Below are 15,208 nucleotides of genomic sequence, written 5' to 3' on the forward strand. Positions count from 1 at the left end.
TAACTGAATTTAGACTGCATTAGCAACAACATTCATCACAGTATGTTAATGTAAGCAGACAGTATTAATATTAGCATTAGATGTACTGGATTTTGCTGTAGATTGTTAAACTGCTAAGCAGAGCTACGTAAAGAATCAAAATTAAGTCATCCCAATCCTACCTCTTCTCCATCCCTTCCACCTCAGGAGTTGGGGAAACCTGAAGACAACCAGAGGACTCAAATAGTTGTGGTTTTTTGATAGGAGAGAAGTCAAAAGGCTAAGAATGGACTGAAACACACAAACTATGCATGCCTTGGATTTTGAACCCATATACAAAATTATCCTGGTGTCAGTGAAAGCTAGGCCAGTAGATGAGAATATTTCGCAAGTGCCCTGCTCACAGCTGATTAAATAACTCAAGTGCAAACATAAGCACTGTGACACTTTTGACATTACCCAAGGGATACAGTGTGAATCACTACTGTCTGCTTATAGTGCAAGGGAGCCTTGTCTGTGCATACTGGAAGGAACTTGCCCAAAGATGCCAGCTGCTGGCAATATAAGGACCCCACTCCAGACTCTGCAAGCCCCGCTCTTTCCCTGTGCAGGCTAGCAGTTTGCACACCCCAGCCCTTAGGTTCCCTAAGTGAGTCCTTGGGTCAGAGCAGAGCTAACCCGTGGCTAAGTTTTATGGAGGTAGTTTGCCCTTAGAGTTTTGCTCTGCCCTGGGGCACATGTCCCTCCCTCTTGTCTGTACAGCCCACTTCATTACGCTGGAGTGCCCAGTCCCTCATCTTCTGGACACCCACACAGCACACAGATTTGCTGCCTTCATGGAAGCAGTGCCCCCCAGTTCACTAGCTTCACCTCAGTTCAACACTCTCCTTAGCACACAGCACTTAGTCATGTTTATCGTAAACCCAAATAGAAGTTTATTTGGCAGATCTTAAGATGAAAATAGAAGTATAAGGATTGGAAACATGGTTACAGATAAATACAAAATGCAGTCTAGAGCCTATACTTATTAACAAGTTCCTTTCCTGACTAATAAGGTATTTCTCAACCAATGGTCACTCCATACAGTGATTGTACACTCAAGAGAGCCGAGATCCACTTTTATGACACTCATGCTGGCAGAGTATCATCTTCTTAATGGACACCACCATGTCTCCTTCATAACGAGGGTGTTTTGTTAACTTCAGTTCGCCCTGATTTTTCCACAATTTAAGGTCTTGGTCTGGTATCTTTTGTGCATTGTAAAGGTCCAAGCTCACACATTGACTAGACTGTGAACACTTGGCTGGAGTGGGTTGAAAGAGGTCAGGTGTTCCCACTCTTGATTGCATTAGCTTTGAGAACGACCTCCGGCAGGTTTGTAACAATATTTTACATTACATAACTCTTCAAATATTTTCTGTACATACCACAATAGCCACGACAACCAGCGAGTTCTTAGCTTTTGGCTGAGACCACATATGGCCCCCTTCAGTGAAATGCCATGAAGATGGTGATCACAGGGGAAACATGCCCGTCTGGGCATGCCTAAGCAAGTTTCTGGGAATAGACTTGTAACTGTTTAGCCCCTAAAAAAAACAGGAGTACTTGTGGCACCTTAGAGACTAACAAATTTATTAGAGCATAAGCTTTCGTGGGCTACAGCCCACTTCTTCGGATGCATGTTCATGCTCTCTGTATGTGTGTATATATATCTCCTCAATATATGTTTCACTCTATATGCATCCGAAGAAGTGGGCTGTAGCCCACGAAAGCTTATGCTCTAATAAATTTGTTAGTCTCTAAGGTGCCACAAGTACTCCTGTTCTTTTTGCAGATACAGACTAACACGGCTGCTACTCTGAAACCTGTTTAGCCCCTGTTTGCTGCCAGCACGGGATCGCCTAGGTCACAAGCACCAAAGGGTTTTTGAGGTGCTGGGACCTATCTACATTTTTAGTCACTACACAGAATGTGCTGGTCTTTTTGTTAACCTAAATTTGGGTAGATTTAGAACAACTTACACAGTTCACCAAGTTACCTGAACTTCAGAGAATATTGATATTCACCAGCCCTATTGTCCTTAAATTAGCTACATTTTTCTTTTGTGACCCTTTTATCTCTTATATAGAGATAGGAAAAGAGCTATTAGGTCACATTATCCATCTATGTGCCTCCCAATGTAAGATTATCCCCTACAGCAGTGTTTCCCAAACTTGGGACGCCGCTTGTGTAGGGAAAGCCCCTGGCGGGCTGGGCCGGTTTGTTTATCTGCCCCGTCTGCAGGTCCGGCCGATCGCGGCTCCCACTGGCTGCGGTTCGCTGCTCCAGGCCAATGGGAGTTCGGGAAGCGGTGCGGGCTGAGAGACGTACTGGCCGCAGCTTCCAGCAGCTCCCATTGGCCTGGAGCAGCAAACCGCGGCCAGTGGGAGCCGTGATCGGCCAGACCTGTGGATGCGGCAGGTAAACAAACCGGCCCGGCCCGCCAGGGGCTTTCCCTACACAAGCTGCGTCCCAAGTTTGGGAAACACTGCCCTACAGTATATTTCTTCAGTCGTAGCTTTGAATGACTCATGCACTTGGGACTTCCACCCCTGTCCTTCAGCAGTTTCATAAGAGTCAGTGTTAGAACCAGTATCCTGGCCACATTCCAGTTGGGAAAACTTACATATGTTGCTGACCAAAAATTCTCCTTGTAGCTTTAGTTGGCTAAGGCATTCTTCACCACATGTTCTAAGCTGTTAGGGAATATTGCTGTGCATTGTGAAACACCTGTTTTCTTCTCCATGGTGGCTGCATTTCAGTGGTGGGTGAAGTGTTATTCATTCTAAGTTAACCCTTTATTTGAAGTTAATCATATTACTCCTAGATCAACACCCCTTTTCCCCCAAGCCTTGTCTACAGTGAGCTTTTTTGTAAAAGTCTGCCATTGCTGTAGCACTGATGCAGTTCCATCAGAGATAGCCATGATGGGAGGGCTAGTGTCAATGGCCAGAAGCATTTCCCTCACCATGTTATGTGGATGACACAGTGGTAACAATGCCTAGGCCAATGTACACTAATGTACCCACCATTGCTACAACTAGTGGAGTTGCACAGATATTAGAATGACAATGGGAAACTTTAAGAAAGAACTCAGTGTAGACACAGCCTCAGCCCATACTGAATTCTTTCCTTCCTTCGGTATTGGCACCTTTCACATATCTGCAGATATCTGTTGTATCTTTCTTTTACTTGTAATCTAGATAAGCTATGTATTCAGTTCATCCAGACTTTCCTCAAAGTCTGTCTCTCTGGACTATTCCATTTATTTGTATTACTACATTATTGTTAATCGGATATAGGTAGGGTGCATTGATTTTTAAATTGGCGATTTAAATCAGCAAGCAGGAAATCATTGATTTTTTTTTTTATCATCTTGTTTTGCACATTTGTACTTTAGTGATTTTCCTAAAGAATGGTTCATTCTCATTGGTTGGTGTATAACCATTAAAAGAGCTTGATTTGCAACCAACTATAGCCTTAACATTAGATTTGGTACTTGCTTTTGATAAGCAGCAGGATATTCTACAGCCATATGCAGTTATTTAAACAAAGTTTAATATGCAGTTATTCAGAGTCTTAGTTTTTACATTTTTAAATGGCGAAGGAAGCTTTTTATTTATTAGAATATTTTTTTCTTAGGGTTTGTGTCAAGCTGCATTTGGATAGAAATTTGGAATTCAATTAAAATATACAATACCAGCATTTTAAAATTCTTGTGTTCTTTAAATGTACTAATACATAAGAAAAAAAATAAGTTTAGCAAAACCTGGTTTGCATTTACAGGTAACCAATTTATTAAACAAAGGAAGTGTAACAGTTTGACTACTTACTGCCTCTTGAGTACCCCCTCCTGGGGTCATCCCATCTTTACTTCCCTTTCATCCAGGTCCCTTTAAGAACTCACTCTCCAGTGACCTTCTAAGCTCAAATCCTTTGATTCACTCTTCACCAGTTCTCCTCAGGGTGGCAAGAGAGTTTGTCAAACATAGAACTCAAGAGTTCAAAACAAACCCACTGCTCATCTTCCCTTCTTTAATTCCAGTCAGAGGTTTTACCTTGCTAGGGCTCTGCAAGTGCCAGACTTGCCCCTCAGAGCTGCTTCTTCCACCAGCCTCCTATCCTGAGCTTCCCCAACTCACTGCCAGACTGCTTGCTTCTGACAATTTCTCCACCCAGCTCCCCAGTAACTTTCTGCTGTCTTTTATATTGGAATCACCTGATTCCTCTCAGGTGGCATTTTGTAATCTGGGCTGGTTTAGCCCCAGACGTTCTAGCCCATAGGCAACGCACCCTATAACACCAAGTATTAATGGTAGTTAGAGAATTGGCAAATTGTTTCTGGTCATCATGGGCCAGATTTTCAAAGGTATTTAGGTGCCTAAAGATGCAGATAGGAGCCCAGTGGGATTTTCAAAAGCGCATAAGCAGGGTAAGTGCCTCACTCCCATGAAATCAAGCAAACTCTGCCACCCGTTGTTTTACATATGGGAAAGCTGGGGTTTAGTGGTACTTTATCACTTTTCAGAGATGATCTGAGATGTAAATAAATATATTTGTACAGTGCAATCAAAATTCACACTGATAAAGTCAGAGGTGGGACTAGAATACACAAGTTCTACCCCTTTTCCCTAGCCCTGTGCTTTTTCTACCAGATCTTTCACAGAGCACCAACACCTCAATTGGCTTTTTCAAAAAAAGTTTTTGTTCAGAAATGGCTCTTACAATTTCTCCAGTGTCCAGATAGTGAAGGATTATTGAGTATTATTTAGTCAAACTTTAGCCATTAATCAGCATAAGGTGGCGCAATTGTATCTAATTACTGAAGGGTGACTTATGAACTGTCTGTTTTTATAGGAATGCCTAGAGTAATGGGCAAGTGCTTCTTTTCAGGGGAGATATGTATACATCAAAATAAATAAACATTATGCAATCTGCATAAACTGTATAGTAGGTAAACTTCAAAAATCTTCCAGATGAAAATTTCCTCCACCTCTTCGGTGAGCCAGTGCCCCATCATGGTGGTCAGAGTTCCCATGCTGTTTGGAGGCACTGTGTTTAAGATGGACAGTTTGGTTTTAGATGCCTTACCCCAAAAAACATGGGGGGTTGTTATTTAAAAAGAACCATGATACCTGGTGCAAGATTAGTTCCGATAGACTTCTAGTTGTCCCAAGGAACTCCAGATCTCCATTTCTGTCTTCACAAAAAATATTGTCGCTATAATACCTAATGAGAAAATGTGTATGATTTGGGTGTTCATAAAGGTAACAGAAGTTCTGTGGCTCATAAAACTTAATTTATTGGGAAAGTAAATTTGTGATCCTCCTAACTATTCCAGGTTATATGTCTCCTCACCCATCTCCTTTGGGAGCACCAGAACATGTGTCCAGCCCAATGTCTGGAGGGGGCCCAACTCCACCCCACATGCCACCAAGTCAACCAGGACCCATGATACCAGGAGATCCACAGGTCATGAGCCAACCCAACAGGGGTCCTTCACCTTTTAGCCCTGTCCAGCTGCACCAGCTCCGGGCTCAGATTCTAGCTTACAAAATGTTAGCTAGAGGCCAGCCTTTACCTGAAAACCTGCAACTTGCTGTTCAAGGGAAGAGGACGTTGCCTGGGATTCAACAGCAACAGGCTCCTGCTAACTACAGCAGACTACCTGGTAAGTAAATGTGGGCTATGAAGTGTGGGTCATATTCTGCCATCAGTTACACCAATGCAAAACTATCAGGATCGGTGGTGGTGTGTGCATGCATGTGAGGGCCAGATTTTGGCCTCAGTATGAACAACGAGCTTCAGCTTTATATTAGTTGGACTAAGAGTGGCATAAAACCACTGCATTAAAAATACACCGTAAACTTGAAATCCAGTTAATTAAAAAAAAAATGGAGACAAAAGTATTTTTATGTACTTCAGCTGCCCTGGGTACTCTCTACCTTTTTTGTGGTGTTAAAAAATAATCACATTTTTACTATTCTCTTTTAAGTGCTTATATTCCACCCTTATTGTTGTACATAAAATCTGACTAACAAAAAACAGGAGAAACTGACTCTGTAAGGGAAACAGTGAAACTGGCTATATACAGAGTACTGAGGAATGCACTAAGTAAACTGAAAAATATAAACATTTTTTTCTTTTTTTCTGTCATAGTGATCTTAGATGTTACAAGCAACATAGTAGGTAAACACTTTTTAGACAGAAGCATGCTTTTTGTTTCTTAAACTGTGAATCTTTAAACACACTTACTGCAGAAAAACCCTTTGTATTTTTGAACAGGTCTTTGCTTAAAACTCCTCAAGTTTGGGGGTGTGGGTCTTTTTGTTTTGTTTGTAATTCACATACAGAACCACTGTGTGGTGATGGTCCATCATCACCACCCTTCTCATCCTCATCCCCTGGAAAAAAAGTTTATCCATCCAAGTTTATGTGCATTTTTTTCATAATAGCTGTATCCTTAAGGAAGTAACCTATATGTATTTTTAGCTGTACATCACTTTTTTGGGTTTAGAAGCCCTTAAGACTTGATGATGCCTTATGAAAAAGAAAATACCAAATTATTTAGAGACAGTTTTAAGTATCATTTATCTATTGCTTTTGTGTCTCTCTTGTTACTAGAGGCTATAAAAACTTAATCTTTGTTTTTAACAGTTAATCTCCTCCTGCTGTTTATTCCCCACCGTAAGAAGTTATCCTCTGTTTGTGACGTCATAGTATCTACCAAACAGAGGATTATGATTTTAAGCAGAGAATAGCAGCAAGAACAGATTTCAAAATATGCAAATTTTTTAAAGAGTTAAAGATTTCTATGAACTATCTGTGGATGAAATATGTTCGTGTTTGCCTTACATGCTAGTCAAGTAAAATTGATCCCAAATCACTTTTCTATAGTTAAAAATTGGGGGTTAAAATGATTCTATTTTTTCTTGTTAATAACAATTTTAACAACACTGCTGGTCACTTTATTTCAATGCACATGGCTTTGTCTTCCAGTCTTTTTTTTAGTAGATTTGATTTAAATGCACTTCATTACATTTATTTTTCACACAGCAGAATCCACTTAAATCTGTATTTAATGCCCCAAACTGTATTTGCATATATAGACTTGTGTGGAAGAAAGTGCAGTGATTTCTGAATGCATAGAAATGCTGTGTATTTTAATATGTTTCTTTCCTCTGTCGAGTTGCAGGTATTGGGGTGCATTCAATTCCTGGTCCCCCAACTGGGCCAGGACCTGCTTCAGGAGTGCCAGGACATGCAGCTGCCATGACCCCTAAATCTTGGGCAGAAGGTAGAGGAGAGTACAACAATAATTTTGTACTACACAGTTAAGGTTAAACTGTGTAGGCAGGGCTTTGGGAGTAGGGACAGGAAAGGAAGTGGGGAGATAAAAAGGCATAAAGAAGAAATAGTGTAACCTTTACTTTGCCTCACACACAAATATCAAGGAGTGTCCTACAAATGATCAGACCGGGAATGACTCTGGCAGATGAAATTATTGTTGCTGTTCGGCAGCCTGAACATGAAGCCCCTCTCTACAATCAGAATGAAAAATATAAGCTGTTTGAGGGACAAGCGTAAAACCTAATAAACAGGTAGTTACATTCTGAGCATGCTTAATTGCAGCAAGCTGTTCAGACCATTTTTCTGGCTACTGTAAACAAAAGTTTTCATACAATGGGTAAAATTAGGCTTGCTTTTTAAAAAAGTACTAAATTTTAAAGTACAAGTTAGTCGTCAAGGATTAGAGAACAATGTTACATTGTTCTGCTAGATAATCTGCTTTACAATCTGATCTTCTGGGAATACATTTAAAAACTGTTTGGGGTTTTTTTTTGTCCCCGCCTACTTGAAAATGGAGCAAAAGAAGCAAGGTGATGGGCGAATTAAGAATATCAGTTTAATAGTAAATGTTTCTTTGTCTGGAACATTTTTGTTCAAAGATTAAATTTTTTTTTTTAATGCAGACACTGATACGGTATAGATTTCTCCTATTAAAAAGGTCCTTATTCTGTGACAGTGCTTAAAGGGAATTAAATCTTGGAGGAAATGGGGACTAAATGATGGTTTGCTATCCTAAAAAGAAATGTTGTCAGATGACACTTATTGCTCTCTTTAAAAAAGAGACAAAATGCCGCTGTCTAATCAGTTGTAGCATTACGTTCCTTTGAGTGCTCCAACAAACTGAGCTCTGAAGATGAGCCATCTTCTCCAGATAGATTTCGGGTCCTGGATCTGAAGTAAACTGATCCTGGGATTGAGGACAGATTCTGAGATTGTGTTTCATCAATTGAATTATTATACGACAACCCCCGCACCCCTTCAAAAAATACAGTGACAGCTTTATTGTTGCAGATATCAGTTGTTTTCCATGTCTCTCTCCCACATCTCCATCAAATCAGTAACTACTCGTCCATGCACAGAGGGCCATAAACTGCAGCACTTCCCTATCTTATCTCTATTGGATGCTACTTTCATGTTAAGTGATGCATTAAACTTTTGAAATAAGGAGAGTGTTACAGTTTAGAAGAAAAATCAAGCACCCCATACTTGAAATATTTATTTACTTATATTACTATCTTAATCTGGGGTAGTGTGTTTTTTTTTTTAAATGTAATTTTACAAGTATATTAAAATATTATAAAGTATATAAAAGTGGATGTTTTAATAAAGTGAATACTGCTGACTTTTTTTCTGGCTGAGCTGTGGAAAGAAGCTTGCTGTTGGTGCTAGCCAAATTCTGCTCCTGGGTGTATTTTCATAATCAACATGGAGACAGCGCCCACATAAGAGAGCAGAGTTTGATCCTCTGCCTAGATCTACCCAGTGTTAGAAATCTCTTGCTGATACAAACTCTACACTTAAAAAACCCCCAAAAACGAAATGAAAATATAGCCCTAATAAATCGTTAGTTGCAATTGCTATTTTTGGATTACTTTCTGTAATATCCACTACAGTATGTTCTTCCTCTATGGGAATTGAAACCTATCTCAGTGTGTATTTTTGTTAATTTTGAAAGTTTGCCTTAGGTGCCAGCTGCAGATTTTTGTGTTCAAAATAAAGCTGCTCTGTTTTTCACATGGCCACATTACTTGTTTCGCAGGTCAAGGCCCAGATATGAATGTTGCCAGTACACCACAAAAGCTTGCTGTACCACCTCCTAGTGGAAGGCCTTCACCTGCCCCTCCTGCTGCTCAGCCTTCTGCAGCCATGCCTGGTCCTTCTGTACCACAGCCAACACCTGGACAGCCTTCACCTATTGTCCAGCTGCAACAAAAACAGAACCGTATCAGCCCCATCCAGAAGCCACAAGGATTGGATCCTGTTGAAATACTCCAGGAGCGTGAATACAGGTAAAGAGGGATACATGAGACTTAAACCACACATGCTTCAGTGTTGTGTTTGTGGACACTAGCTGGTCTCTCTTGCAATTGCAGCTCATAATGGTCATAATTAACATAATTCTTTTGAGAGGGGCCACAGTGAAAACTAATATAAGGACATCAAACTAAAGGGTGATTCTAAAGTTTACTTTAAAGTTAAACATGTGCTCAAGTGCTTTGCTGGATCAGGACTGAAAGGACTCAGGTTATGAAACTAAAATCCTTAGAATCAACATGGAGGTTATTTTAGCAAAGGTTATCAGTCACAAAAAGTATTCAGAATTATAAACAAAGGAAAAAAAGACAGCTGGAATCCAGGGACGGGGGAGGGGGATTGTTAAGTGCCAAGGACTCAAGTAAGTATATCTTCCAACAAGTGGGCATTCAGCCCAAGTGATTCCAATAGAAAGGAACAAGGTTTAACACAGGGGTTCTCAAACTTTTTTATTGGTGACCCCTTTCACACAGTAAGCCTCTGAGTGCGACCCTTATCAATTAAAAACATTTTAAAAAAATATTTAACACTATTGTAAATGCTGGAGTCTGGGTTGGAGGCTGACAGCTCGCAACCCCCCATGTAATAACTTTGCGACCCCTTGAGAGGTCACGATCCCCCATTTGAGAACCCGGTTTAACAGATGAAATGTAAAATGGAAATTAGGAGAGCCAGGATGGAAGTCAAAAAACAAATAGCCAAATAAAAAACAGGAAGTTTGTCCAATGGAATGTGGGTTGGCTGATCCACCAGGGAGTAAAGGGCACAAGCAAGCAAGCCAAAATGAAGATTTAAAAAAATACCAAAAACGAGGTCCTTATGTTCATATTTAGGCTCTTAAATAAAAGTGTCCTGACTAAAAAGTGCTGAGGACCCAGGAGTGTCTGTTATAATAGCATATCAGCCTTCATACGTAATTATTAATATTTAATTATTTGTGTTACTGTAGCACCAACGAACCCCAGTCATGCACCAGGACCCAGTTGTGCTAGGTTCTGTACAAATACATAATAAAAAGTTGTGCCCTGCCCCGAGAGCTTACAATCTAAGGCAAGAGACAACAGGTGCAGACAGACCAACATACAGGGGAGTATAAGGAAACAAGATGGCAGTATTGGTCAGCATGATAGACAGGTGTCTTCAGGGCCTACCTAGGGTTAAGAAAAAACTTCCCCTTTGGGAAGGTGGTGGTTATACAGTTGCCCATTTATAGGGGTTTTGCACCTTTCTTAAACCTCTCATATTGGTCACTGTCAGTGACAAGCTACAGACTAGATGTTTCATTTGTCCGATCTGGAATGCCAGTGCCTATGTTCCAGTTACTGAAAAGGTAAAGGCCTAAGGAAATAAAAATGGAAAGCAGGATCTAATGACGTTTGTTTCAGGAATGTGCTCAAACTTTACAGATAGATATCTGAGGGAGGATGATTGAGATGAACTTTTATGGAATATGAAATGTTTAGCAGCAATGTGCTAGGAAGGGGGGCTAGTGAGTGGGTGAGGTGTCCACAATAAAATGATTTGGACTCTAATGTTCTGCTTAGAAGAGACCACTACAATGTAGGTAACTTAGTTTTATCTAGAGTGCCATAACTCCTCTTTTGTGATGCAGTTCCAGGATTTGCTTTGTTCCAAGCTTTGATTTCTGAGAGACACAATGATGAAATAGCCCAGTTTTGGTGGGCACGGCTAGTGTGATTACAGTACCCTAAGCAAAACTAGAAAACAGTGCAGAGATAGGGAAGACCTTCCCTAGGAATACCCTGCAGAGGACAATATATCTGGCATGATTCTGCATTATTGCATCTTAACTGCCTTGAAGGTTGTTTAGAGGTACTTTAGAATGCTGTATATAAGAGTGTAAGACAGAACTGCCCTGTCAACTAAGAGTTATGATGCTGCTCAAAGATCTACTTAGTATCTGTAGTACTTTGCATAATATGACACTTGTAATGATGGTAAGCAAAAAGTATCTTACTAATGATTAAGAACAGGCCTAACGGTACACTCTGTACTGCTTTTGAAACTGTTTTTTCAGGTCCTGATCCAGCAAAACAGTCAAGCTTTTGCTTAAATTAAGTGTGCAATTAAGTGCTTTGCTGGATTGAGTCCCTAGTCACTAGCATCACTTTTACCTTAACTTGGAATGGCCTTATCTGTTTCATTGTGTAGGGTTATTGTAGTGTAACAGCATTTTCAGAAAACATATATGATATACAAAGCTTAGTACAATTTAACTTTTGTTCTTATGGAAGGGGATATAGCTATGACATGAGCCAGGAATCCTATGGGCCAGTGCCACACACACTTTCATGTATCAGTGATGGTGCCCCTCAGCCTTCATCTGTAACTGCTTCTTCTCTTTGAACCCTGCTTCTTCCAGAAGCAGAGATTGCTATTTGTGCCAGATTGTATGGCTTAGGGATGTATACAAATGGGGACCTACAGGAGATCACATAGCTGTTCTTTTTCCTGAATTAATCCAGGATTTGAATGTGGATCTCTTAGCAGTGCATTAACAGACTGTCTCTACCTAGAGGCTAGTGTGTAGTGTTCTTTGGATTCAAACCATGCCTTTAAGACTCTGGCCTGTCTTGAAGGTGCTGCATAGTCAGACGACCCCAGCAAGACCTCAGAGAGGCATTGTGCCTTGGGAACTCCCCAATGTGAATGGGAAGATATGAGGAGTGTGGCATGCATTCTTCACAGCTAGTCAACAATGTTGACTGGTACAAGTTCTGAAGAGGGGGGCGTGACCCCATTCTCTGCCTTTAGGGTGGCTGGTAGTTCTAGCTCCACCCAGTTTTTAAGCCTGGAGTGCAAGGAATATGACTGCGACTAGTCCCTGTGCAAGGGACAGAAGAGTGTGTTAGGAACCTTGAACAACTGCTTCATCTTATCCATTGTAAGGCTGCTTAGTTTGAAATACCCTCACTTTGTATCTTTTGGGTAATCTGCAAAGACATATTTTATAGTTTTTTTTGGAGAGGGCTGAGAGTATGCTGCCCTGAATGAGGAGAGGTTGGAAAGGATTTTTTTTTTTTTTTTAGGTGAGTTGTGTATTTTTTTTTTCTTGAATGCTGCTGGGGGTTTTGTTTTGTTGTAGTAAATTTGTTGGTAAATTTGATATTGTTAGATAAAGTGTATGTGCCTTTTTGCACAATGGGAGCAGGACATGACCGCTATAGTTAAGGTAGTATAAGCATTCCCATTCTCAGAACCCATCGTAATTGCTGATATGTCTCTGAAATGGTCAGGTATTTAGTTTGGTCTGTGCCTGAAGTTTAAATGTTTTGTTAAACGTTTGAGTAAAAACCAGTTCATTCATCTTTTTTTGGTAATGAGAATGGAAGGACTTTCCTCATAATAAAAAAGATTCTTGCCACTTCTTTACCAGTTCTACACTCCAGACATCAAGTACCAAAACTTAAAATTTGGCATCTAGCCCTCATTGTAGAAAAGTATCTGAATATTTCAGTGGACCATAACATAAGAACGACCATAATGGGTCAGACCAAAGGTCCACCTAGCCCACTATCCTGTCTTCCGCCAGTGGCCAATGCCAGGTACCCCAGAGGGAATGAACAGAACAGGATACTGGGCTAGATGGACCTTTGGTCTGACCCATTATGGTCGTTCTTATGTTATGTTCCACTGAAATATTCAGATACTTTTCTACAATGAGGAAAGTCCTTCCATTCTCTTATAATAGACGTATTGGAGCATAAGCTTTCGCGGGTGAATACCCACTTCGTCAGACGCATGTGATGCATCTGACGAAGTGGGTATTCACCCACGAAAGCTTAGCTCCAATACGTCTGTTAGTCTATAAGGTGCCACAGGACTCTTTGATGCTTGGTACAGAAGTGGATTTAAATGATAGGTTACAAACTACAGTTAGTAGCTCTGCAGTTTCACATTTGAGTTCCTTCAGAACTCTTAGGTGAATCCCATCTGGTCCTGGTGGCTTAATACTGTTTAGTTTATCAATTTGTTCCAAAACCACCTCTAATGACCTCAGTCTGGGACAGTTCCTCAGATATGTCACCTAAAACGAATGGCTCAGGTTTGGGAATCTCCTTCACATCTTCAACTGTGAAGACGGATGCAAATAATTCATTTAGTTTCTCCACAATGGCCTTATCTTCCTTGAGTGCTTCTTTAGCATCTTGATCGTCCAGAAGCCCCACTGGTTGTTTAGCAGGTTTCCTGCTTCTGATGTACTTAAAGAAAAAAAAAAATTGCTATTACTTTGAGTCTTTGGCTAACTGTTCTTCAAATTCTTTTTTGGCCTTCCTAATTATATTTTTATACTTCATTTGCCAGAGTGTATGCTCCTTTCTATTTTCCTCACTAGCATTTAACTTCCACTTTTTAAAGGATGCCTTTTTGACTCTCACTGCTTTTTTACTTTGTTGTTCGGCCACGGTGGCACTTTTTTGGTTCTCTTAAATGTATACTCCAAATTAAAAAAACATAGTAAGTTGAGCCTCTATTTTGGTGTCTTTAAAAAGTTTCCATGCAGCTTGCAGGGATTTCACTTTTGGTACTGTACCTTTTAATTTCTGTTTAACTAATTTCCTCATTTTTGTGTAGTCCCCCTTTCTGAAATTAAATGCTACAGTGTTGGCTTGCTGTGGTGTTTCCCCCGTCACAGGGATGTTAAATTTAATTATATTATGGTCACTATTACCAAGCAGTCCAGCTATATTCACCTCTTGGACCTGATCCTGTGCTCCACTTAGGGCTAAATCAAGAATTGCCTCTCCTCTTGTGGGTTCCAGGACTAGCTGCTCCAAGAAGCGGTCATTTAAGGTGTCAAGCAACTTTATCTCTGCATCCTGTCCTGAGGTGACATGTACCCAGTCAATATGCGGATAGTTGAAATCCCCCATTATTAATGAGTTTTTTATTTTAATAGCCTCTCTAATCTCCCTGAGCATTTCACAGTCACTATCACCATCCTGGTCAGGTGGTCGGAAATATATCCCTACTGGATATGTGCCTGTGGTGTAACCAAGTTATAAGCTTTGGTAATCGCCTGCTGTGTATGTGCAGTAGCCTCAGGTACGGGCTCTCCTTGCTTAGGTTGTGAAGTGTAACACTAAGGAACGTCATACTGCACATGCATTCATGGCTGATGTAACTGCCTACTGAAAAGTGACCTGAAAGTATGTGTGGGCACTAAACCTCAGCACATGTGCACCCTGTAAGAAGTTGATGGAGTGCTTTTGCAGACCTCCAAAGTTGCACAGGATAGGATATGTACTGCTGCGCACATCTTTCTTGACTTGAGTGCTTAACTGTGCAACTAATAGTTAATGTCATCTTTTTATGGATGATGTAAACATAAAACATTTCTTTAATATTTGCTGTTACATTGAAGAAATGCATCTAATCTGCTCAGTGACTGGAATTCCTGTGTCTTGGACTTCCTTTCCAGTAGGAAGGTATACAGTTGATTTGACAGTTCCTCAAAGTAGGCACTTAAAGGTGCAGCGTTGCGTTCTTCTCCGTTAGCCATTTGTTAAATGGACCACTACAGATGGAGGAGCAGTAATAGATTCATTAATATATTGTTGAGACCGAAGAAGCCTTGAAACTGATGACATGTCAAGGGGAGACTCTCCTTTTAATAGATTTCCCCCTTTCTCCCCCCAAAGCACCACATTTTGACATTAAAAAGCTTTGGCTTAAATCAACAAAAAGGCAAGAAAATTTGGAGTTGATGTTGCCACTGAATTCAGTTGGTGGTGCCTAGCAGCTCTTGCAGCATATGTTGCTGTGAGATGAAATCAGGGGTATA

The 15,208-nt window shown here is 40.5% G+C and overlaps 1 protein-coding gene across 7 annotated transcripts in view; it reads left to right on the forward strand.

Moving 5' to 3' along the window:
* SMARCA2 (SWI/SNF related, matrix associated, actin dependent regulator of chromatin, subfamily a, member 2) overlaps nucleotides 1-15,208 on the forward strand; it is a 182,680-nt gene that overhangs the window by 26,112 nt on the left and 141,360 nt on the right. For 5 of the 7 annotated variants that reach the window (XM_024200169.1, XM_024200168.1, XM_024200170.2 and 2 more), the window contains 4 exons: nucleotides 5,360-5,689; nucleotides 6,178-6,207; nucleotides 7,214-7,315; nucleotides 9,128-9,377. In XM_024200169.1, the coding sequence (XP_024055937.1) occupies nucleotides 5,360-5,689; nucleotides 6,178-6,207; nucleotides 7,214-7,315; nucleotides 9,128-9,377 (712 nt within the window). Of the gene's footprint in view, nucleotides 1-5,359; nucleotides 5,690-6,177; nucleotides 6,208-7,207; nucleotides 7,316-9,127; nucleotides 9,378-15,208 lie in introns of all 7 variants that reach the window. The other 2 variants (XM_024200174.1, XM_024200175.1) reach the window with 2 other exon arrangements.

Source organism: Terrapene carolina, unplaced genomic scaffold, assembly GCF_002925995.2.
Source record: "Terrapene carolina triunguis isolate 2854851 unplaced genomic scaffold, T_m_triunguis-2.0 Scaffold113, whole genome shotgun sequence".
NCBI lineage: Eukaryota > Metazoa > Chordata > Testudines > Emydidae > Terrapene > Terrapene triunguis.